General features: G+C 39.4%; 1 protein-coding gene across 1 annotated transcript; it reads left to right on the forward strand.

The window, feature by feature from the left end:
* LOC107627227 (wiskott-Aldrich syndrome protein family member 1-like) lies at window positions 21969-26337 on the forward strand. The gene is made up of 4 exons (XM_016330079.1): window positions 21969-22177; window positions 22277-22448; window positions 24082-24355; window positions 25970-26337. The coding sequence occupies exons 1-4, from the start codon at window positions 21969-21971 to the stop codon at window positions 26335-26337; spliced, it is 1023 nt and encodes a 340-aa protein (XP_016185565.1).

A 26699-nucleotide genomic window follows, 5' to 3' on the forward strand; every position in this document is an offset into this window, starting at 1 on the left:
TAAGAAGGGGTATCTATCCTTGGCGTTGAATGCCCAATTCAGGACACCAACAAGGGCGTTGAACGCCTAAAAGGAAATAGTATTCCTGGCATGGAACACTAGGAAGGGGGCAGCGATATGGGTGTTGAACACCCAAGCAAGGGAGGCCAATCACGTACTGATAATAACCCTCCTAAGCAAGCTAGTAACCCCCCTTCCAACACACACGGAACACATCCTTCATCAACCAAGATTGATGAGTATAAGGCTAAGATGCCATTTCCTCATAAACTCTGTCAAGAGGAAAAAAATAAACAGTTTGCTCGCTTTGTGGATTATCTCAGAACATTAGAGATCAAGATCCCTTTTGCAGAGGCTCTTGAACAGATACCTTCTTATGCTAAGTTCATAAAGGACATCTTAAGCCATAAGAAGGATTGGAGAGGGACAGAAATAGTCCTCCTCACAAAAGAGTGCAGTGCAATCATTCAAAACAATTTACCAGAGAAACTTAAAGATCCTGGAAGTTTTATGATACCATGCATTTTAAGGAATGCTTGCACAAGGACAGCTCTATATGACCTTGGAGCAAGCATCAACTTAATATCTGCTTCGTTAATAAAGAAGCTTTGCTTGACTGATGAAGTCAAACCAACACGCATATGCCTTCAACTTGCTGATAGTTCTATTAAGATACCATCAGGCATGATTGAAGACATGATTGTTAGGGTTGGACCCTTTGCTTTTCCGACTAACTTTGTGGTGTTAGATATGGAAGGGCACAAGAGTGCATCCCTTATTCTAGGGAGACCCTTCCTAGTTACTGGACGGACCCTCATTGATGTTGAAAAAGGAGAAGTTACCTTGAGAGTCAATGAGGAAAAGTTCGTACCGAATGCTGTAAAATCCGTGCAGCCACCAGACACCCCAGAGGAATGCATGAGTATTGACCTCATTGACTCCCTGGTGGAAGAAGTAAACATGGCTGATGGACTCAAGGAAAGGCTGAATAACATTCTTACAGATGCCCAGCCTGATTTAGAGGAACCTCTAGAAACCCCTAAAGAAGAGGAGAAACCTCCAAAGCTTGAGCTCAAGCCATTACCATCCTCCCTGAAATATGTATTTCTGGGAGATGGAGATACTTATCCTGTGACCATAAGCTCTGCCTTAGAGCCACAAGAAGACGAAGCACTAATTCAAGTGCTTAAGACACATAAAACCGCCCTTGGGTGGACTATAAGTGACCTTAAGGGCATTAGCCCAACCCGATGCATGCATAAAATCCTGCTGGAGGATGATGCCAAACCAGTGGTGCAACCACAAAGGTGACTGAATCCAGCCATGAAGGAAGTGGTGCAAAAGGAAGTCACTAAGCTTTGAGAGGCTGGGATTATTTATCCCATTTCTAATAGCCCCTAGGTGAGCCCTGTCCAAGTTGTTCCCAGGAAGGGAGGCATGATAGTGGTTCATAATGAAAAGAATGAACTGATTCCTCCAAGGACAGTTACAGGTTGGCATATGTGTATTGACTATAGAAGGATCAATAACGCCGCCAGGAAGGATCATTTTCCTTTACCATTTATTGACCAAATGCTAGAGAGACTAGCAGGGCATGCATTTTACTGTTTTCTGGATGGATATTTTGGGTACAATCAAATAGTAGCGGATTCACAGAATCAAGAAAAGACAGCATTCACATACCCATGTGGTGTATTTGCCTACAGGCAAATGCCCTTTGGCTTGTGCAATGCAGCTGCCACCTTTCAGAGATGTATGTTATCCATCTTCTCTAATATGGTAGACTTCTCTATCTTTGGAGACTCATTTGACCCCTGCCTTGATCATCTGGCCCTAGTTCTGAAAGATGTCAAGAAACAAACCTAGTTCTAAACTGGGAAAAATGCCACTTCATGGTAACAGAAGGCATTGTTCTTAGGCATCGCATTTCAAACAAAAGAATAGAAGTAGATCAAGCTAAGTTGAAAGTGATTAAACGATTGCCACCACCAACTAATGTCAAGGCAATCAGAAGTTTCCTAGGACATGCAGGATTTTACAGGAGGTTCATAAAAGATTTTTTAAAATCGCAAAACCCCTCTATAATTGATGAGCGGATATTTTATATGCTTTTTGACATAATTTTCATATAGTTTTTAGTATGTTTTGTTTGGTTTTTATTAAGTTTTTATAGGTTTTGGTGTTAAAATCATATTTTTGGATTCTACTATGAGTTTTTGTGTTTTTGTGCAATTTCAGGTATTTTCTGGCTGAAATTTTGGAGCTAGATCAGAAGTCTGATTCAGAGACAGAGAAAGCACTGCAGATGCTATTCGGATCTGACCTCCTTGCATTCGGAAGAGCTTTTCTGGAGTTACAGAAGTCTAAAAGAGCATTCTCATATCTATGGAAATATGACTTCCAGATCTTTCCAGCAATATCTAATAGTTTATATTTTGCTTCGGATTAGAAGGCCCAAAACTGGCGTCCAACGCCAGCTACCTGCCCCCTTCCAGGCGTCCAGCACCCACAGAGCAGAGTCCAGCGTCCAAATGCCCAGAGAGGACCCCTAGCCAGTGTTCAACGCCCTAGGAGCCTCATAGCACGTGGATCTCACCAAATCTCAGCCCAAACACTCACTAAGTGGGCCTAGAAGTGGATTTTAGCACTAGAAAGACTGTTTTACCCTTACTAGTCATTTGTTTAGTATTTAAGGGATTATATTTATGTTATTCGAACATGAAGAGATGCGTATCAATTTACCATTTTTCAAGTTCTACATTGTATTTTCTTTTCAGTATGAGTTTCTAAACCTCCTAGGTTGAGGGGAGGAGCCCTGCTGAGTCCTACGAATTAATAAAAGTATTACTGTTTCTTCTTCGATCCGTGTGTGATTAATTCTAAGATGTATATTCGTACTTCAACATAGTGAATAGAATGATCAGTGACAATCAGATCTGTTCATCATACTAAGATGAACATGCCTAACAAACACCCGCGTCTACTTGGGTTCGTGTGAGTACTTCAGTGGAAAGCACGCACCACCAGCTTGATTATACATCTCTCAGACGACTAATCCACGACTTCGTTGGAAGCTTCTTGAGACACAATTCAGCCAATTTACAGGGAGATTAGGGTCTCTGGGGTAGAGGCTAGAACCTAAAGATGCAGCATTCTCTGATCCAGAAGATCCGACCTTGTCCGTGGCATTTTGAGTAGGATCATTAAGGAGAATGGACGGTATGCGCTTCACCCTCAAGCAGAGATGGATCCACACTAATCCTGGGATTCGGATCCGGAGGAGTATTGACGATCTCTCAATAAAGGCGCCAATCACTTACAGCCTGCCGTTGAAGAGATCACTCACAAGCAAAGAAGACAGTAATACCAGAGTTAATTCAGAAAGACAAAGCAACTCCAATCCTTTACCTTATCCCGATCATTGATTTCCATTTAATTTATAGACTATCTTTATTAGTTATATGTCTTCATAGTTTCATAATCTCAAAACCAACAACCTTCTGATTTTTCCTGACTAAGACCTGCAAGATAACCATATAGTTTTTAGCATGTTTTGTTTAAGTTTTATTGAGTTTTCATAGGTTTTACTGTAAAATTTAAATTTTTGGATTCTACTATGAGTTTGTGTGTATTTGTACAATTTTAGGTATTTTTTGGCTAAAATGAAGGAGTTGGAGCAAAAGTCTGATTTAGAGACAGAGAAAGCACTGCAAATACTGTCTGGATCTGAACGTCTTGCACTAGGAAGAGCTTTTATGGAGCTATAGAAGTCCAAATAGAGCGTTCTTCATGGCTATAGAAATCTGACTTCCAGAGCTTTCCAGAAATTTATAATAGTCTATACTTTGCTCCAAAATAGAAGACCCAAAACTGGCATCCAACGCCAGCCTCCTGCCCCAGTCCAGGCGTTCGGCGCCCACAAGGAGGAGACCAGCGTCCAAACGCCCAAAAGGGAACCCCTAGCCAGCGTTCAATGCCATAGAAGCCTCCTAGCACATGGATCTCATCAAAGCTCAACCCAAACATTCACCAAGTGGGCCCCAGAAGTGGATTTTGGCAATAAAAAGACTGTTTTACCCTTCTTATATAATCCTTAGTCATTAGTTTAGTATTTAAGAGATATTTTACATAATCATAGAGGACTTTAAGCCATCTTTTCCTTTATGATTGTATTTTCTATTAGTATGAGTTTCTAAACCTCCTAGGTTGAGGGGAGGAGCCTTGCTGAGTTTTATTAGTACTACTGTTCTTTCTCAATTCGTGTTTGATTCTCTATTCTAAGATGTATCTTCGTTCTTCATCAATATGAATGCGTTGAACTGGCATAAGGTTATCACATTCTACATGGGTTCAGAGAGAGTCTTTCATCGGACAATGATGAACCACCAGCTTGATTATACCTCTCTTAGATGGCTAATCCACGACTTCATTGGGGACTTCTCGAGACACCAGTTCAGCCGAAGTATAGGGAGATTAGAGTCTCTGTGGTAGAGGCAAGAAGCCAAAGGCCCAGCATCCTGTAATCCGGAAGATTCGACCTTGTTTGTGGCATTTTGAGTAGTATCATTTAGGAGAATGGACTGCAGGAGCTTCACCCTCAATTAGAATGGATCCGCACTAACCCTGCGGTTCAGATCTGGAGGAGTATTGGTGGCTGCTCAAACTAGCGTCAATCACATACAGACTGCCATAGAAGAAATCATTCACAATTGAAGAAGACAATAAGACAGAGTTAATCCAGAAGGACAAAGCATCTCCAAGCCTTAACCATTTTCTTATCATTATAAACAGGTCAACTTGGTTTAGATCTCACAAATCCAACAACTCTTCTATCCAGCTGACTAAGATCTGCAAGATAACCATAGCTTGCTTCAAACCACAATCCTCGTGGGATCGACCCTGACTCGCTCAGGTATTACTTGGACGACCCAGTGCACTTGCTGGTACAGTTGTACAAAGTGTGGGGGATTCATGTTAGTTAATTAGCTTTTAATTTCATTCTTGTTTTTCGAATTTAATTAATAATTTAAATGAAAACAAAAAAAAATATTTTAATTCTAATTTCTCTTTTTGCTTTTTAATTTTCAAATTCTTCTACCTCTCTATTCATTCCTCTATCTTCATTCTTATTTCTTCTTCACATCTCAAAGGGAGTCTTCTATCCTTTGACATAGAGCTCTCATTTTTCTTCTTTCTTGTTCTTCTTTTTCTTGTTTATGAGCAGGAACAGAGATAAAGAACCTCTCTTTGATCCAGATCCTGAAACTGAGAGAACCCTAAGGAGGTGTTTACAACAAGTTAGAGCACAACACTCCGGAAGAGATCTCACAGAACTTTTCGAACAAGAAACAGAAAATACAAGTATGGCAGCTGAACAGAATAATGAAGGAGATGCAAGAAAGGTTCTTGGTGACTTCACTGCAACCACTTCTGATTTTTGTGGAAGAAGTATCTCCATACCTGCCATTAGAGCAACTAAGTTTGAGCTTAAGCCTCAGTTAGTCTCTCTAATACAATAGAATTATAAATTTCATGGACATCCACTAGAAGATCCACATCAATTCTTATCTGAATCCTTACAAATCTGTAAAACTGTTAAGACCAATGGAGTGGATTCTGAGGTCTACAGACTTATGCTTTTCTCTTTTGCTGTTAGAGATAGAGCTAGGATGTGGTTGGATTCTCAACCTAAGGAAAGCCTAGACTCTTGGGAAAAGTTGGTCAATGCTTTCCTGGCCAAGTTCTTTCCACCTCAAAAGATGAGCAAGATCAAGGTGGAAGTTTAAATCTTCAGACAAAAAGAGGGTGAATCCCTCTATGAAGCTTGGGAAAGATACAAGCAACTGACCAATGGAGTGGATCCTGAGGTCTACAGACTTATGCTTTTCCCTTTTGCTGTTAGAGACAGAGCTAGGATGTGGTTGGATTCTCAACCTAAGGAAAGCCTAGACTCTTGGGAAAAGTTGGTCAATGCCTTCCTAGCCAAGTTCTTTCCACCTCAAAAGATGAGCAAGCTCAGGGTGGAAGTTCAAACCTTCAGACAAAAAGAGGGTGAATCCCTTTATGAAGCTTGGGAAAGATATAAGCAACTGATTAGGAGGTATCCTTTTAACATGCTTTCAGAATGGTCTATCCTAGGCATCTTTTATGATGGTCTATCTGAGATGTCCAATATGTCCTTGGACCATTCTGCTAGTGGATAACTCCACTTGAAGAAAACGCCTAAAGAGGCGCAGGAACTCATTGAAATATTTGCAAACAATTAATTCATGTATCTTCTGAGAGGAACCCTGTGAACAATGGGGAGCTCAAAAGAAAAGAGTCTTGAAAGTTGACACTCTAAATGCCATACTAGCGCAGAACAAGATATTGACCCAATAGGTCAATATGATCTCTCAGCATCTGACTGAAGTGCAAGCTGCAACTAGCAGCACTCAAGACACCTCCTATGATGGAGATGCCTATGATCCAGATTAACCCATGATGGAAGAGGTGAAATTACATGGGAGAACCCTATGAAAACACCTATAATTCCTCATGGAGGAATCATCCTAACCTCTCATAGAAAGATCAATAGAAGCCTCAACTAGACTTCAACAATAATCAAGGTGAAAGAAACCAGAATAGGTTCAACAACAGACCAACATTCCCATATTCTCAGCAATAGATGGAGACTTCTAAGCAGAGCCTTTCTGACTTAGCAACCACAGTCTATGAGCTCTCTAAGACCACTCACAGTTTCATAACAGAAACTAGGTCCTCCATTAGTAATCTGGAGGTACAAGTTGGTCAACTGAGCAAGAGAATCCCTGAGACCCCTCCTAACACTCTTCCTAGTAACACTGAAGTGAACCCAAGAGAAGAGTGCAAGGCCATCACTGTAGAAGTTGAGGCCAAACCTAAAGGGGGTAATCTGGCGTTGAACGCCAGTAAGAAAGTCTTTACTGGGCATTCAACTCCCAAGGAGGCACCATCACTGGCGTTGAACGCCAGTAAGGAAGACCTTACTGGGCGTTCAACGCCCAAAAAGCCACCATCACTAGCGTTGAACACCAATAAGGAGGTCCTTACTGGGCGTTCAATGCCCAAGGCAGCACAAAGGCTGGCGTTGAACGCCAATGAAGGTCTCCAAGTTGGGCGTTCAATGCCCAAAGAGACACAAGTCGTAGCGTTGAACGCCACAATAGGGGTAGTTGGCAACCCTACGCCCACTGAGAACTTTCCTATTGAAGAACTGATAGAACCCAAGGTTCATGAGGAGCCCATTGAAGTTCCCTTGAACGCTTGGATAAGAATCATCGAATCTGAAGAGTATGCTTCCTCTTATAAGGAAGAGAAACCTATAGAGGAGCAAGTTGCTCGGTACCTAGGAATTCTGATGAAGCTAAATGCCAAGTAGTTTGGCACAGAGACCTTGGAGGAAGAACCTCCAGTGCTCACCAAGGAACTCAATGCCTTGGTTCAGCATAAGTTACCTCAGAAGAAGCCGGATCCCGAATGCTTCTTAATTCCTTGTACCATAGGTACCATGACCTTTGATAAGGCTCTGTGTGACCTAGGGTCAAGCATAAACCTTATGCCTATCTCTGTAATGGAGAGGATGAGAATCTTTGAGGTGCAAGCTGTAAGAATCTCACTAGAGATGGCAGACAAGTCCATGAAAAAGGCTTATAGACTGGTAGATGATGTCTTGGTGAAGGTTGAAAAACTTTACATCCCTGCTGACTTCATAATCCTAGATACTGGGAGGAAGAGGATGAATCCATCATCCTTGGAAGACCCTTCCTAGCTGCAGCCAAGGCTGTGATTGATGTAGATAGAGGAGAACTAGTCCTGCAATTAGATGAGGACTATCTTGTGTTCAAGGTTCATAAACCTCATTCTACCTCAACTAAAGGAAGCACCATTCATAAACATGGAGTGCTTCAACCACTCCTCTCAGTACAGAACCTAACAGAGCCCCCAGACACCAATTCTAAGTTTTGTGTGGGGCAACCGTCATTAAGCTCTGAGAGGAATGGCGGTAAGAAAGTGCCCAAGGGCTGGAAGGATAAGAAAATCTCCACTGAAGGCCTCTCACCTGGCATGAGAGTTATCTTCACTGAGAATCCAACCATTCCACACACTGTGAGCAGGATCTTGTCTCTAGAACATGTGAAACTTATCCATGAGAGCACAAGCAAGAAGTTCACCGTAAGGGGAAAAATTCTGAGCCCATATCCATCTCCGTAAGGAGCTAACTGTCAAGCTAGTGACATTAAAGAAGTGCTTGTTGGGAGGCAACCCAACCATAATTAAAGTTATTTCTGTTTTACATTTCATTCATATCAGTTTAATTTTCATATTTGTTTAAGTTTATGATCATGTGCAGTAGTTAGAACAGAAATAGAAATAGTCAGAGCTGGAAACAGAACACCCTGGAGCAGATACCTTGCTGGCGTTGAACGCCAGACAAAGAGGCTAGAGTGGGCATTCAACGCCCATGAGGAGCAGCATTGCTGGCGTTGAACGCCAGCAAGGGAGCTCATAGCTGGAGTTGAACGCCAGCCAAGAGCAGGAGCTGGGCGTTCAATGCCCGCAAGGGGGCAGGGAACTCGAATTCCCTAGCCTCTCAGGATTAGTGAGTCCCAAAGAATCTCCACCTACTCCACCTTCTTCTCTCTCTTACTTTTACTCTTCCCCACACACTATTTCCTATAAACCCTAACCCAATCACATCCATATTACTTACCAAAACCATCATAACTCCCACCAACACCTACCCACTTCAAATTTAAAATTTTCCACCCAATTCCCACCCATACATTTAAGCCCAACCTATCTCACTCCTATAAATAACCCTTCTTCATATCCTTCATACACACACCATTCATACACTAAACCCCCACTTGGCTAAATTCTCCTCTCTCCCTCCATTTCCTCTATTCTCTTCTCCTTCTACTCTTTTCTTCATATTTTGCTCGAGGACGAGAAAAGCTTTTATGTTTGGTGCTGGAAAAGCCTTGTTTTATGCTTTTCATTCATAGTTATGGCACCCAAAGTCGGAGAATCCTCTAGAAAGAGGAAAGGGAAAGTAGTTTCTTCCACCTCTGATTTTTGGGAGATGGAGAGATTCATCACCGAAGCTCATCAAGACCACTTCTATGAAGTAGTGGCAAAGAAGAGGGTGATTCCTGAAGTCCCCTTTAGGCTTAAAAAGAATGAGTACCCGAAGATCGAAGAGAAATTCGGAGAAGAGGTTGGGAAGTCCTAACCAATCCTATCTGAGAAGTTGGGATCTTGATGGTGCAAGAGTTCTATGCTAATGCATGGGTCACTAAAACCCATGATACTAGTGTGAACCCATATCCCAAAAATTGGAGCACCATGGTCCGAGTGCGACCCTTAGATTTCAGCCCAGAGAGTGTAAGGTTGGCACTCCATTTGCCAATGATGCAAGGAGACCCACATCCTTACACCAGAAGAGTGAATTTTGATCAGAGGCTGGACCAAGTCCTTTCAGACATTTGTGCGGAAGGAGCTCAGAGGAAGAGGGATGCTCAAGGAATAGCTAGAGAATGGTTGGAATTTATCCAACGCTCTATCATCCCTACCAGAAATCGGTCAGAAGTGACCATTGACAGAGCCATCATGATTCATTACATCATGATTGGAAGTGAGGTGGAGGTACATGAGGTAATACCGCAAGAGTTGTACAAGAAAGCTGAAAAGCCTTCCACCTTAGCAAGGTTGGATTTTCCCCACCTTATTTGTCACCTCTGCAATTCAGCTGGAATTCTCATGGAAGGAGACATCCCCATTGAGGAGGACAAGCCCATCACTAAAAGAAGGATGGAGCAAACTAGAGAGCCAGCACATGAACCACAGCAAGAGCATGTGGAGCTGCCTCAACAAGAAATCCCTGAGATGCCTCAAAGGATACAATTTCCTCCCCAAGGCTATTGAGAACAATTGCACACTTCTCTATGAGAATTAAGCTCCAGCATGGATCAACTAAGGATGGGACATCAAGAACATTCCACCATCCTCCATGATATAAGAGAAGATCAAAGGGCCATAAGGGAAGAACAAAGAGCCATGAGGGAAGAACAACAGAGGCAGGGGGTGACATAGAAGAGATCAAGCACTCCATTGGATCCTCCAGAAGGAGTAGTAGCCACCATCACTAAGGTGGATTCGTTCCCTTAATCCCCTGTTGCCTATGTTCTTTTTTCTGTTTTCCATGTATTTTGTTTCATTGTTTGTTTCTAGTGCATGAACATCTTTATTTTATGTCTTAAAGCTATAAAATATTCCATGCATCTCTTACCTTGCTTAAAAAAAATTATTTAAAGAAAGTAAGATGCATGAATTTCGAGTTATATATTAAGAATAGTTCAATTATTTTGATGTGGTGGCATTGCTTTTGTTTTCTAAATGTATGAATAAACAGTGCATATTTGATGTTAAAGTTAAGAATGTTGGCTCTTGAAAGAATGATGATAAAAATGAAGTATTATTGGTGATCTGAAAAATCCAAAAATTGATTCTTGAAGTAAGAAAAATTAATAAAAGAAAAAAAATGCGAAAAAAAAGCAAGCAAAAAAATAAAAAGCAGAAAAAGCCAATAGCTCTTAAAACCAAAAGGCAAAAGCAAGGATCCAAGGCTTTGAGCATTAATGGTTAGGAGGACCTGAAAGAAATAAAATCTTAGCCTAAACAGTTCAAATGAACTGCTTCCCTAACTATATGCTTGTGGTGTGAAGATGTCAAGTGAAAAGCTTGAGACTGAGCAGTTAAAGTTGTGATCCAAAGCAAAGAGCGTGCTTAAGAGATCTGGACACCACTAGCTGGGGATTCTAGCAAAGCTGAATCACAAAGCGCTTAGGGTCACGGCCATGACTCTAAAAAAGCTGTGTTCAAGAATAAAAAAGAACTGAACTAGGAGAGTCAATAATATCATATGGATTCTAAGTTCCTAAAGATGACAATCATTCTGACTTCAAAAGAAAGTGAGATGCTAAAACTATTCAAAAGCAAAAAGCTACTAGTCCCGCTCATCTAATTAAAATTGAGCTTCATTGAGAACTCTGAGATTTATTGTATCCTTCTCTTCTTTTTATCCTACTTTGTTTTTGGTTGCTTGGGGACAAGCAACAGTTTAAGTTTGGTGTTCTGATGAGCGGATATTTTATACGCTTTTTGGCATCATTTTCATATAGTTTTCATTATGTTTTGTTTAAATTTTATTATGTTTTCATAGGTTTTAGTGAAAAATTCACATGTTTGGATTCTACTTTGAGTTTGTGTGTTTTATGGTGATTTCAGGTATTTTCTGGCTGAAATTGAGGAGCTTGAGCAAAAGTCTAATTCAGAGACAGAGAAAGGACTGCAGATGCTGTTAGGATCTGACCTCCGTGCACTCGAAGGAGATTTTCTGGAGCTACAAAAGTCCAAATGGTGCGATCTCAATGGCTATGGAAAGCTAACATTCAGGGATTTCCAGAAATATATAATAGACTATACTTTGCTTTGGAAATGAAGGCCCAAAACTGGCATTCAACGCCAGCCACCAGCCTCATTCCTGGCATCCAGTGCCCACAGGGGAGCAGCTGGCGTCCAACGTCCAAAAGGGAGTCCCAAGCCAGCGCTCAATGCTCCTAAGGAGTCCTAGCACATGGAGACACCCAAACACTCACCAAGTGGGCCCAGAAAGTGGATTTTTGCACTAAAAGACTAGTTTATGTTATTTCTGTAATTCTTAGTTAGCAAATTAGTATATATAGACAAGATTTTACCCTTGTTAAAAAATCTTGCCTACTTTTATGTTTTCCATTGTACTTTTCTGTAAGCGTGAGACACTAACCTCCTAAGGTCAAGGTTAGGAGCTCTGCTGAGTTTCATGGATCAATAATATTACTTTTCTAGTTCAATATGTCTGATTTTATTCTCTTATGCATTTTCGTTCTTCATCTTATGAATTGAGGGTGACCCGTGACAATCATCCTTGTTTTACATGGGTTCCGTGCGAGTCCTGACCCAGATAGCATTGAACCAAAGTTAGAGATTGCATTGTGGATTCCAATAGAGTACCTGAGAAACTTTGGATACATGACATGAAATCCCGTTGACCGTGGATAAGTGAGGTCTCTGTAGCGCTAAGGCTAGAGCCTGAGAAGCAGCATTCCCTGATCCAGAAGATCTGCCTTGTCTGTGGCACCTTGAGTAGGATCATGAAGGGGAGTGGATTGCTTAGAGCTTCATCTTCTGCTACAGTGAAAAACCTAGAGGTGGCTTGATGAGAGGACATGAGTCACTTGCAACATGGTGGATTGCTGTAGTGGAGGAGGTTAACTCGATAAAAGCACATGAGTTCATCACTTACGGCTGCCATTGAAGGAATCAGAAAGTTATTGAAGTGGACAGTAAGGAAAGTTAATCCGGAAAGACAAAGCATCTCCGAAGCCTCAACCGTTCTCCTATCATAGATTTCACACCTATCTAGTAATGTTTTATTTATTTATTCTGTTTTATGCATTTTTCGTGACAAACTATAATTTATATCCACCTAACTAAGATCTGCAAGGTAACCACTGCTTTCTAAAACCAACAATCTCCGTGGGATCGACCCTCACTCACCTGAGGTATTACTTGGACGACCCGGTATACTTGCCGGTCTATCTGTGCGAAAAATGCAGAGCCAATTTCATGCACCAGTGATGGGTTGGGCCTTGGGCACGATTTGGATCCGGTCCGACCGGTTCAGCCCGTTCGGCCCAATTTTGGGCCAAAATATTTGAAATTAGTGTTAAAATTCATATTCTAATTATTTCTACTTATTTAAACTATAAAATTTAAGTTTCGAATTTTCTTTAAATAGTAATTAATTTATTAGCTTATTCTTTACTAATTACTTGGGGTTTACATGGGATACCTCATCCTGAGGAGCAGATGCCACCTCCACCTGACCATTCTCCACCACCCGAGCCCCATCTACCTAACAAGTCTATACTAGCACAGCCTATTCATGAAGCACCTCTTACACCTTTTGTCCTTGATGAGTGGGGTATTCCAATGTTACCACCTGAGCTTGATCCCCTACCTAAGCCGATTGAGCCACCTATTTTTGTTGAGCAGAAGGGACTTGAGCACGATCAGATTATAGAGGCTCCACCCCATTCTCCTAATTGTATTTTGTTTGGTAGTCACCCTTTCATAGTTTCAGTGGCCAGCAATAGTTCATCAGCTACTACTCCAGGAGGTGAGGAGGACATGGAAGAGGAAGAAGACCCTAAAGAGGACCCTGACATTATAGTTATCTCTTCTGACAGCAATGAGTTGGACAAGGCACCATCGGATGGGTGTAACACCCTTACTATCAGAATGTCACGCTTCCGACTGCGCCACTCTGATAGCGAGAAGTATTACGAAGACTTCATATACTTAATATTAAAGTAGGAGCCATTGACTCGAAATCGTATCGCTGATTTCTTTAAAAACCGGAAAAATACTTTATCTTGAAAACAAACAAGCATATATTGATATACAAGACTTCTTACATAAGTAGCTTATAAATATAATATACATATAAAACATACAACTCCTATCCTCTTACAATATTATAATAATAAGGGCGAGAAGAAAATCTATAACATATGTAAATAAATAGAAAAAGTATATCTAAGTACTCAACTAAAACTCCGCAAGCTTCTTTGTCCTGAAAAGATAAAACTGTAAGGGGTGAAAACATCGTCTTCGCTGGTTCTCAATAAAGGATTTTAAAGAATTGTTATAAAAAGATATTTTAAATAAAACTATTTTTAGTCGCAGTGAATTTTAGTTCATTATCCAAATTTAGAACTTATATTTTTCTTATATTTCACACAAAACAATACTCCATACAGTGCACCGCTTACTAAGAAGCCATTTCAAACAAACTTACCACTGATCCAACCAATCTTGGCCTCAGGCCCAAATCAAATCAATCAACTCGGCCTCCGGCCTAATTCAAAACAAATTACCGCTATCATCAATCCACCTCCAATTCTTCAAAATAGATATCAATCACAAGCACAAACAAATACAAGATAAACACATTTTCAAAAAAATTAAAGCAAGTATCACAATTACCAGTTAAACAGAAATAATCATATAGGCAAACCAAAACATTTAAGCACACCCAAACAAAGCAAACAAATGCAACATAATGCATGCCTGTCCTACTGGCTATGAGCTCACGTGTCGGTTAAACTGTTAGAATCCGACACATCCGGTAGCTAACCCAAACATTGTCTCTAGGTTGCGCATCCCCAAGAGAAACACAAATGAAGGACAGTGCCTTTCCACCTTCTCTTGGAGGAATTACGAAAGAAAGTGTCTTTCCACATCGAAGGAGTGTGCCTTTCCACCTTACAACCAAAGAAACATGTGGGGGAAAACAATACAAAAGAGAGTGCCTTTCCACCTTTCCTACATTCATACCATGACAAGAGAGAGAATCCTTCCCCCTCAACTTACCAAATCCGTGAGGGAGACAGAACCACCATCCTCACAACATCAATCATACTCACATATCAATCTCAAACACGCAAGCGGGATAAGACCACCGTCCTTGCTAATCACATTTCAATAATATTTACAATCAATCATTCTTAAAATCATAATTCTTTCCTTAAATCAACTCAAGAAAAGATAAGTTATTAAATTAGATCGAATTGCCTTAAGTCAGGATTTATTAAATTAAATTCCACGACAAAGTCTCTAAACTTTTAGGGGAGTGACAACCAATCCTCTTTTCGTTCAATCAAATACTTGAAACATAATCCTTTTTGTAATTAATTTAACCAAATTCATTCTTTTGAAAAGCAAGTTAAAATCTCGTTTTTTTACTCGACCAAAACCCCAAACTACATCAAAACCACTTAGAGTTTAAGACATTTTTAAAAATCTCGAAATATATTTCATTTTTTAACCAAATAAAGTTCTAAATGCTTTATCTCCTCAAAACAGAATGGTTCAATTGAATAAATCAACTCCAACTTCTTTTCAAACTCGAAACTTTTCTTCAAAGACTCAAAAATCGTTATTCTTGAATATTTAAAAAAATTTTTGCGGCACCTCTCCTAAAACACAGACTTTGCCACCCTCTACGGGTCCCATCCAAGCATTTCTCAAATCCTTTCCAATAGGTTAAAACCAAATCATTTCCCAAATAAACACAAAATTCATGTTCCCAACTATCAATTCATTTGCAACGTCAAATCGCTTCCAAAATCAAATCATTTTCGATAAATCAACAAAAACAATTCCAATCATTTCCAATAAATTATTATCACAATCACACCAAACTCAACTCAATGAAATCAACGAAAATCTGAAAATTCAAACCACCAATCCAGTGAATTACAATATAACCAAATTTCATATACCCAATTAAGATCCACAATTTCCATCCACCTCAACCAATTAATAACTCAAAGCAAACAATTTCATTTATACAAAATAATTCAATTTAATCCATAAGATTTACGTAATTATAAAGATATATTTTTCGCATTAATATCGACTTGTAACAATTCTTGGAAGTAAAATAAGTTTAAGAAAAGTGTCCCTACCTTAAATAGTCGAACCCATAAAACCAAACACGTCTAAAAATCATATTTCTCTTTTCTAGCAACAGCGGCAGAGAGCTTCGGCGGCAACGCAGCCGCTTGTTATCATACACAACAATGCCATTGTCACATCTACTCTTCCGGTCAGCCTCAAACAGCAACGGTGGCAGCTCCTGACGGCTCTGGTGGCTGCAACGGCGGTGAAGGAAACCACCACACCTTCCCCTCTTCTCCATCGCATCCTCTTTCTATCTCATCTAACTCTTCTCGTGGCAGCTCGCCGACGACGCTCCTCACGGCTGCGGCTATGGAAGCTTTAGCAACTCCCTCCGGCGACTTCTCCCAAACAAAAGTGACATAAATGTGAAAAGGAGAAAGATGTGAACACTTTAATCGGTTTATATTTTTAACTGGAGTTACGAATTTCAAGAAATCGAGGTTGGAAGCTCAGAGGTTTCACGGTTTCTCTCTCTCACCTATAATCTTTCTTTCTTTCTTTCTTTTCTTTCCTTATGTCTTCGGTTAATGAGAGAAGATGAGATGTTGATGATGACGATTAATGAATAAGGGGGGTTAGGTGTCACAAGGGGGATTGGGTGTCACTTCCTTAAGTTGATGAGTCAGCGTTTCAAGTTATAAATATTTTAAATGGATAATTACGAAAATCACACCTCTATATTTATTCTCAAATTTTTTTACTGTTTTATTAAGCCAATTGTTTGTTATTTGATTTTTGTTATGAATTTTTTCATGATAGGTTTTTCCATCATCTTAAGAAAAAGGTCAATAACAAAGTACATATTGAAGGATCTATCATTGAATCATACCTAATTGAGGGGATTTTTCACTTTTATGAGTACTATTTCACCAAATTAGCATCGACACAAATCAAAATGATGAGAGTGATTATTCAATACAACCAACTTTGTCTGTTTTTAATTTGCCTGGTTGTTTGGCTGGTGAATGTAAAATTTGTTATTTAGATGACAAAGAATTCAATGCAACCATGAATCATATACTAATAAACTGTAATGAAATTAAGCCATATATTGGGTAAGTATTTATCTCCCTATATATATTCTTACTATTAATAACATTTTCTTTTATATTAATAATTTTAATTTCTTTGAAATTCATGTACTATAGGATCTTTGTGGACTTAATACACCAAGATCATATTATTTTAAGTGATGAACAAGTTGATCAATTTATTGAAGCAGATTTTGTAAAGTGATATATAGATTATGTAAGTCAACATGATATAATAGTCTTATTGTACACACATTTTTTTGTAGATGACATATTATATTCTAACTTATTGGTTCTTATTTAATGTAGGTTTAAGATCCTTTAAATAATGTGACGGATTTGAATATTCATTCCTTGGCATGAGATCCTTTGAGAATTGTTAGATGTTGGCCTATCTACAAAGTCAATGGCTTCAAGTTTCACACAAAATCTCACTCAAGTGGGAAGTCAACTCAGAATTATGGAATATGTGTCAAAAGCACAGGTTATGGTGAATATAAAAACGATTTCTATGGCCAGCTTGATGAGATTATTCAAGTTGAGTATACTGGGCTACCACTAAAAAGAGTTGTACTATTTAAATGTCAATAGTTTGATCCCACGATTGGCAAAGGAACAAAGATAAATAAAGAGTATGGAATCATACAGATTCGCAAGAATCGATGATATGGTAAATATGATCCAATTATCATTGCACACAAAGCAATCCAAGTATATTTTGCACTTCATCCAATGAACAACACCAAGGAAAAAGCATAATGGTGGTTTGTATTCAAGACCAAAGCAAGAAGTGAGATTGAGATTGAAACAACGGAAGATTTTACATATCAGGAAGATGCAACAAATCAATCTAACAGTCATATCTCAGATGATATTGATATTATTGTTGACTTATTAGATACCAATAGTACAAGATATGAAGATGATGATGATGATGATGATGATGATGATGATGATGATGATGATGATGATGAGACACTTGGGGATGAGGACAAAGACATGGACAAGGACATAGACGAAAAAGAAGATGAGGACAGGGACGAAGACGAAGAAGAGGATGAGGACAAGGATGAGAACGAGGACGAGAACAATAAGGATGAAGATCAAAATGAATAGCATGAAAAAATGCACTATAAAAGGTACTCATTTATATTTTTCCTTTTTAATTTTCAATATACCATAATTTTATGAAAAAGTATATGACTTTTTTATTTTAGATGATTTTTTAATTATATTTTTTTACTTTTTTTAGGAGATTAGATATAATTTATTTTAAAGAGTGTTATATAGCATATATGTATTCAAATTTTGTTTGATTTTACTTTTATTTGATTTTATTCTATATTTTTGTGTGGATTAAAAAATAATATTACTAATATATGAATAATGTTAAAACAAATTAAACTAATTTTATAAAGGCAAAAAAATTTAGTTGCTATAAAAGACGGGTGCATAAATAAATATTAACGTACCTATTAATCCAATTTTTTAAAATAAATTTATGTAGAATGAAGGAATGACGTGCTTGTTGGTGACATGTGGCATGCTAAAATGATCAGTAGTGTCACATGACATAGCTCAACTTTGTTTGCGTGTCAATCATGTGTCACGTGTTTTGACATGATTTGTTCACATATTATTGATATGTTATCTTTAAAGTGGTTCAAATTGGTCCCATAATTATTTTAGCTCTTGAAATTAAAGAACGCTGATCAAATTAGTCCCTTAATAATTCTCTCATTTTTTATTTCATAAATTTAAAATTATTAATATCTTTTAAATCTTCTAATTTTTCATCTATCTTTTCAAATGTAAATTAAATAAAATTCTTGTTACATAATTGAAAAAACTATTTCAAAAAACTTAAATACAAAACTAGGAACTGATGATGAAAGACGATTTAATATTCTTTTGTTTAATTTGTTTGTTTTCTTACTGGATTAGGCCATTAATCATTTTTCAATTTTGAAAATATATATGTTTATGAATGAAAGCGTGTGAAGGTTTGATTTTGATAATTAATTTAAAAGAAAGGAAAAATGGAAAAAATATTTATTAATATTTATATAAAGATAAATTTAATCATTCTCATGGTATAATTTTCAAACCATTTAGACCAAACTAAAAAATACATATTTTAGTCAATTATATATTTATCTTATTGAAATAATAAAATTACTTCTTATAAAAGTTATTAATATTAAATTATTATAAAAATTATATATACAAAATAAAAATTTAAAAATATATAAAAGAAATTCTGTATTTATGCAATATGCAAAAAATAAAACAGAAATTAATGGATACAAAAACTTAATTTTGAATTTATGAAATAAAAATGGAAAAAAATTATTTTAGGGACTAATTTGATTCACGTTCTTTAACTTTACGAGTTAAAATGAGCCATGAATAAAAATTTAGAGGTCCATTTGAATCACTTAAAATAATAACATATTAATAACACTTGAACAAATTATGTTGCGATATATAGCACAAAATTAGCACGTGGACAAATTGTGTTATGACACGTGGTGCTACTATCCATATCAGCATGCCACTTGTCGTTAACAAACACGTCATTCCTTCCTTTCATTTGACCAAATATTGTTTTATAAAACGTGGCAAGCATTAGTATACCACGTCAACACAGCGTTAATGAAAATTATCTGAAGAGCTAATGTGAGTTATGAAGTGAAAATTCAGGGTTTAAACTAAGACAATTGAAATTTTAAGGACTAATTTAAGATTCGAGACAAATTTTAAGGACTAATGTGAGTATTAACTCGTGTTTTAGTTTTGGTTTCCTACGGTAACCTCCAATCCAACAGATCAAGGACTAATCCACCGCGGTACTAAGCTCCTGATAATCCCCGATTTCGTGGTTTATTTTGTGCTTGTTTTGGGGGATTTATTCACCTTTTCCCACATTTATTCAACGAAATAGCATAGTTTTATAATTCTCCCTTAAATTTTGCTTAAGTGTAAAAACATGCTTTTTAGGCCCTAATTTGGTGATTTTTATTTCACTTTAATTCCATTCGATGCCTTGATGTGTTTGTTAAGTAATTCCAGGTTCATAAGGCAAGTATTGGATGGAAGAAATGAGGAGAAAAGCATGCAAAGTGGAGAATGCATGAAGAAACAAAGATTTGGAATGCACCAATGGACGCGCACGTGTACAAGGCGCGCACGCACAAAAGTGGTTTCTTAGAAGGACGCGCACGCATACATGCCGCTTCTGCGCGGGTCGGGAATTTGCCAGCGACGCGCACGCGCACATGACTCGCGCGCCGATATTCTTATATGGCCCACTTAATGGCAAAACGCTGGGGGCGATTTCTAAGCTGCCCAGGCCCAAATCCAACTTGTTTCTGAGTGTATTTCATGCAGAATTGAAGTCCAAGCAAAGGGGGAGCAATTAGTTGTAGGTTTAGCATCATGTAGTATAGTTTCTAGAGAGAGAAGCTCCCTCTTCTATCTAGAATTAGGTTAGGATAGTTTAATTTCATCTTAAATCTAGCTTTGATTTCATGTTTTCATCTTGTTTCCTTTATGATCTCTTGCTCCTACTACTTGATTCTCATGTGTTAATTTCCCTTTTTGCTACCTTTTGTGATGATGAACTCATGTTGGATTTGGTTTATGATTAATGCAATTTGATGTTGATGTTTATTTTTATTGTTGATTTGAATTGTGAATTTACTTTCCTTGCTATTAATAGTTGTTAGATTTTATTATTTCTTGCACTTTTACTATGCTTTTCTTGTATGCCTTCCAAGTGTTTGATCAAATGCTTGGAAGGATGTTAGAGTAGATTTTGAGCATTCTTGACTTGGAAAGAGTAATTGGGCAATCTTGAGTCATGTAAAACCCAACTCATGTTGGTGATCTAGAGTTGTTAGCTAATATTGTTTCCATTGACACTAATCTTTTGCTAATTCAATTAGTAAGTCGATTAGGATTTTTGGATTGAGATTAGCTAGTCTCATTAGACTTTCTCCCTATTTGTTGGAGTTGACGTAATGAGATAAATTCTTGTTTATATTTGTGACATGATTAATTAATCTTGTTTGACATTCTCCCGATGTGTGAGTTAACTAAATAAGATGAATTAGTCATGCATGACTAGGATAGAAAGCCTATGAACTCAATCCATTGCCATGAATGTCTCTTCCTTTATTAATTGCTTTCTTTAATTACTTGCCTAATTTACTTTTCTTGTCATTTACTCTTCTCGTGCCAATATCAAATCAAAACCCCCTTTACCCCATCATAGCCAATACGCATGAACTCCATTGTATCCTAGGGAGACGACCCGGAGTCTAAATACTTCGGTTATAAATTTATTGGGGTTTGTTACTTGTGACAACCAATATTTTTTATTGGGAGAATTGTTTGTTGGTATAGAACTATACTTGCAACGAGAATTCATTCAATTGAGGAAATTCTATACCGACATGACAATTATCTTAGATCAAAATGGCGCCGTTGCCGGGGAACCAATGGTGCTATGTTGTTGGCTATTGTAAATATTGTGAATAGCTTTATCTTTGGTTTGTTTGTTGATTTTTGCTAGTTTTAGGATTTAGTCTCCTTCAATTCTTATTGCTCTTTGTTTTTTTTTTAATTTTCCACTTCACTATGAATTCTCACTTTGGCTATGAGTGTAGCTCAAACTATGTTGTAGGAAATGAAAGCCTCAATGAGAATGTGCATCAAGGAATTGGAGATCAAAGGTGGGAGGAGCCTCAGACATTTGATCAACCTCCATGGCAACAACCTCCGCCAATGCACTATAAAGAAGGGCCATTCTATGATGCATGTCAATCCACTGGCTATGGTGAACTCCCTTGTGACTTTCAAGAACCAACACCATATGCCTATGAGCCATATCCTCAATATAGCCACACGTCATACTCACAAGCCTCATACCGCCATTTACCTCCACTTGACCATAACTCATACACACCATATCAACCACCGTTAGAATCACATGTAGAACAACCACCATCCCAATACCAATACTCTCAAGAACCACAAATTTCACATACACCACCTCAAGAACTCCACCAATTTAAACCACCTTCTGATTACGAAAATCTCTCCCTAACCGATGAATTTTCTCTTCCAACCCCATCTCCTGACGAAGCCTTCATGTTAGAACTGAGAGACCTTGAATCTCGTATTTTAAGGCGACAAGAGGAGGATAAAACTAAGTTTAAGGAGTTAAGAGTAAGGGTGGCCGGCATAGTAGAAGCCGTGGGTCACCTAACATCTCACCTAAGCTCATGCGCCATAAGTACTCCCATTGTTGAATGTGGAGAAGCAATCAAGGAGCTTAGTGAGGATATGAACTTGGAACTCCATGGTGAGGAAGGAGAATTGAGGCCAGAAGGACAACAAGAGGAGAAGATAGAGATAAGTGCACATGAGGAAGTAGTGGATGGATGTTTAGGATACGTTGAGCACATAAAGGAATCTCAGATCGAAGAACTCTCTTCCAAGAAGCTTGGAGGGGATGTTGCAGAAAGGAGCAATGTTGCGGAAGTAAACAAAAAGTTGGAGGAAACTGATCAAGAAGTGGATTCCATCACTAGTGATTTTTTGCCCACCTTGATCAATCCCCTTGACGATCCTGTTGAACCTTCCCCCAGTAGATTGGAAAGCAAAGTTGAGGAGGACGTACAACCTCCAAGGCCTAGTGCGAGTGAAGAACTGGGAGGAGTATTCCAAGCAACAAACGCTCCTATTTATAATGATTCCGAATCAACATATGATCCTTTCGAGTTTGAAGAATCCTTCCCCGAATTGTCTGGATTCGATAATGAGGTAGATTTTACTTTGCCTCCTATCTATGATGAGAGTGATGGGGAAGAAATAGAAGAAATTGGTGAAGAGGAATGTGAACTTGAGGAAGCTTGGCATGAGGAGGAATTTGAAGAAGCTCGCCAAGTGGTGGAAACCTCTAGAAAAGGATGGACGGGAGTAGAGCATGCTTTATCAAGATCTTTGGGAACTCCTCCACCTAGTTCGTCATCCAATCCTCCGCTTGAGTGGGTAAAACTTTTAACTCTCAGCTTTATAATCCCACTTGAGTATGGTTTGCTTGAAACGGATGGCCAACTTAGGGCGCTTTGTGGAATTAAGCGAAAGAGGAGGATGTTTAGTGGTTGGCGTTCTAAATCTAGGCTCATTATGGTGGGAAGCTCGAAATTAGAGAGCATGGATTGGTGCAATGCTAAATTAAATGGGTCTAGGAGAGTAGTTTGGTGCCTCCATGAGAATTCTGTTTTCTCGTTGCCCGGACAAAGTCAAGGCAATCAACTAGAAGATGGGTGCGAGGACAAGATATGGGATCCTGGATTATCCTATGATAGTCGTTTTCGGGAGCTCAAGTCTTGGAGAGAACCTCACCAAAGCTTCATGAAGAAGGTTGGAAATTCTGACAACCGATTGAAGGACAAGCACTTTTGGAGGTTCAAGGATGGATACAAGCATAAGCCACCTTGATAAGAAGCCTCCCGATGTCCAACTTAAGGACTTAAACTAAAAGCGCTTGGTGGGAGACACCCCACCATGGTAAACTCTTTCCATTCTCTTGTAGATATAATGAATGAATGAATTGGGTTCCATTGTATATGGTTTCTTTACTTCTTGGTATATTTCTCTTTGTTTAACTAAGGTGTTTATGCATTTTGTGCTTTAATGAGGGATGAATCTTTGAATTGGGTTTTTGCTTAAATTACAAGTTTTCTCAAGTTGTTTGAAAATTGTCCCTATGTCTCAAAATGTGCTTAATCTTACACCTTAGCTTGTTCTAGAGTTTTAAAGAAGGATGAGAAGTTATGAGATCTTTTGATTCTCATAAAAAAAATAAAAAAAAAACAACAACAACAAGTCACGCGCAAGCGCAAGGCGCGCGCGCATCGGCTGCGCATTTAAGTTTTCTGGGCCAAGGACCAGAGAGTTGCGCCACTTTTGGGCCAACTCTGTGCCTCAACCCACGCGAACGCACGCTGTACGCGTCCGCGTCACCCCCTATTTCTTTGACCACGCGTTAGCGTACTTCACGCCTCCGCGCCCATCCAATAAGCTCAAGCCATCCACGCGAACGCGCATACTGCGCGCGCGCATCGATGCGTCTTAGCATCATCCAGGCCAAAGGACCCGAGAGTTGTGCCAACTCTGGGCCTCTTTTGTGCCTTCAGCCCAGCACACCCGCGCCGACGCGCACCTTGCGCGTCCGCGCCCATTCCGATTCCTTCGTCTACGCGCAAGCGCGCATGGCGCTCCCGCGCTGTTCTTCCATTTCTACCACCCACGCTAACGCGCACAGTGCGCGCGCGCGTGGATTCGAATTTTCACTTACCCCAGAGACGCGAAGCCCTAGCACATTCGCGCATCACACCCTTCCCACCCCCAACGTTCCATTTTCTTCTCCCATTCAACCTCCCTCCCTGAGCGACCAACAACCGGCTGTCCTCCGGCGAGCGTTCTGTCACCGTCGCCACCGCCGCCACCATCGCCTCACCCTCTTCTCACTCTTTCTTTCTCTTCCACTCAACCCTCCGCTCTGTCTCTGCCCTCTGTGCCACCCAGCACCGCCGCGACCACCATTGTCGCTGGCGCAAGCTCAGCGGTGCAACCCGATAGCCGCACTGCTCTGGCCGGTTCTCCCTCTCACCAACGCACTTCACTTTCTTCTCCCTTTTTCTCTGTTCAGTCTCTGCAACCAGGTTCATACCCTCTCCTGTTCTACTTCTTCTTTTGCTGTTTACTGTAATTGCATTAGCGTAGTTAGAATTAGCTTAATTAGATTAGATTAGTTAGTTTAGTTTAAATTAGGTGGTTAGCGAATCTGGGCTGAGTAGTGGATTTAGGCATTGTTTGAATTTCTGTCGCTGTATCGAATTGCTTTGTTTCACCGCTGTGCCATATGCTCATTTGGGCTAGTTGATGCTGATGCATTAACTTGATTTGGCTTGCTGTTGTCAAATGTTGCTTTAATCATGGATATTGGCTGCTCATTTGTTCATAACTACTTCTTGGCTGGTTTAGTTTGAAGTATTTTCTATTGCTCTGCTTGCTGCTGTTTGTGCTACATTATTGGCTTGTTCACCCATTCATATGGATTCAAACCTGATTTCTGTGTTTCTGGTTCCTTCATGAATCCATATGGAGTTTGTTGCGCCTGTTTAAATTTGGGGATTAGCCAATTTGCTACTGAAATGCTGCCGGATTTTCATTAACCACAGTTTTTGTGTTGATCTTGTTTGATGAATGTAACGGCCCTAGTTGATGAATTCTGTTCAATTAGAGTTCTGTTGCTTAAATGGGTTTTGAAAACTCCTCAAGAACAAGTTCTTTGGTCATGCTTTTCATATTCTTGCTTGTTATTCATGCTGATTTGCTACTATGCATTGCATAGTTGAGTAAGCTTTTCGATTGGCCATTGCTTGTAAATCTTTTAAAGTTTCATGCCTCTTTTACATCAACACACGGGTTGGAGCTTTTTAATCTATGTGGCTGTTTTAATTCGCGCTATTCATGCACAATTTGCATTAAGCCGCATAGACCACAAGATTTTCCACTTTTCTCTCGACTTGTGACATTGATGCATCATTGAATTTAGTGTTGCATGCTTCTTGATTGATTCATTCCCTAATGAACTGATTCTACCAACACAAATTCATATGATTCTAGTGATCTTTACATTGATTGGTGACTTATTTTCATATTAGTTGCTTTCTAGCAATGTCTTATTTCATCATCAATGACTTCTTGCAATTCATGATTGTGAGTGTGCTTACAGCCTTGTTTTGTGCATTCCTTTTGAACTGAGATAGTAATCACCATATCACTAATTTTCAACTGATTTCTAACTTTGACCTGTTTAACCGATTGACTTCTTTGGTTTTCAACTTAACTCTTTATGTCATTCTTTTGGATATGGTGCTTTCTGAACTCGGTAAACGAATAATGTGCAAAATATGGTTTAAATTCTTGGTTTGAAATCTGGTTAGAATTCTGTGTTTTGTTACTTGCATTCCAAGAAATCTCCTTTCTTTATTCACTTCATGAATATGTTTTACTTTGAGTGCTTTATATCTACTTGGCTATATGCTTATATTATATTACCTCTGTTTTTCAGGATGTCGGATAAAGAAAAAGCCATAGCCACCACTTCCAAAAAGAGGAAGCGCTCCAAGACCTCTACCCCCTCAATATATGCTAATTATGCAAAGAACCCGCTGAATGATGAAGATATAGAAAATCAGTCACTTCCATCCACTGATTCAATCAAATTCCCCAACCTCTACTGCGAGCTACGCTTCTCCCGTTATACAAAGATGCGACACCACCACCCCCTGATGACGACGATAAGGAAGTTACTATTCCATGGGGTGGATGGGTGCACGAGAAGCCCTCGACCAGACGTCGTTCTCGGGCTAGAGTTGCAGTTGAGGCAGCAGGACCTTCTTCCTCCACGGCGGCAGCAACATCCTTACCACCACCACCAACACCTGAGCTGACTTATCTGTTGGTGCAGTACCTTCTTCGCTTCATGGTGCGCTTCGAGCGTCGTGTCATGCGACGTCTCGACCTCTTAGACCAGGCGTTTGCATCACAGGACAATGAGCTTCCTCCACTTCCGGAGTCTCCCGCTTCTGATGAGCAGGATCAGGAGGAGGAGCATACTGAGGAGCCGACACAGTAGGAGGCACCACTAGAGACGCAAGCTACCACTGAGGTCCAGCGTGACATCCCGGAGCCACAACCAGTACTTGAGCCACAGCTAGTGCCACCTCCAGTTCCACAGTCCGAGCCTGAGCATGAGCCACAGCCTGGTGCGATTGTTGACCCCCATCCCGAGCTTCAGTAGCAGCATCGAGGACGATGCTTAATTCTAAAGTGTGGGGAGGTCACCGCTCGTGACCGGTGTTTGCATTCATGTGGTGAATTTTCAGACATCTATTTCTATTTTCTGCTACTTTAGTTATTTTGCACTTTATGTTTTAGATCATTTTGGGATTTCTATACATATTTACTATTGTGGATACCCTTATCTTGGTTGATGCA

Source organism: Arachis ipaensis, chromosome B02, assembly GCF_000816755.2.
Source record: "Arachis ipaensis cultivar K30076 chromosome B02, Araip1.1, whole genome shotgun sequence".
NCBI classification, from domain to species: domain Eukaryota; kingdom Viridiplantae; phylum Streptophyta; class Magnoliopsida; order Fabales; family Fabaceae; genus Arachis; species Arachis ipaensis.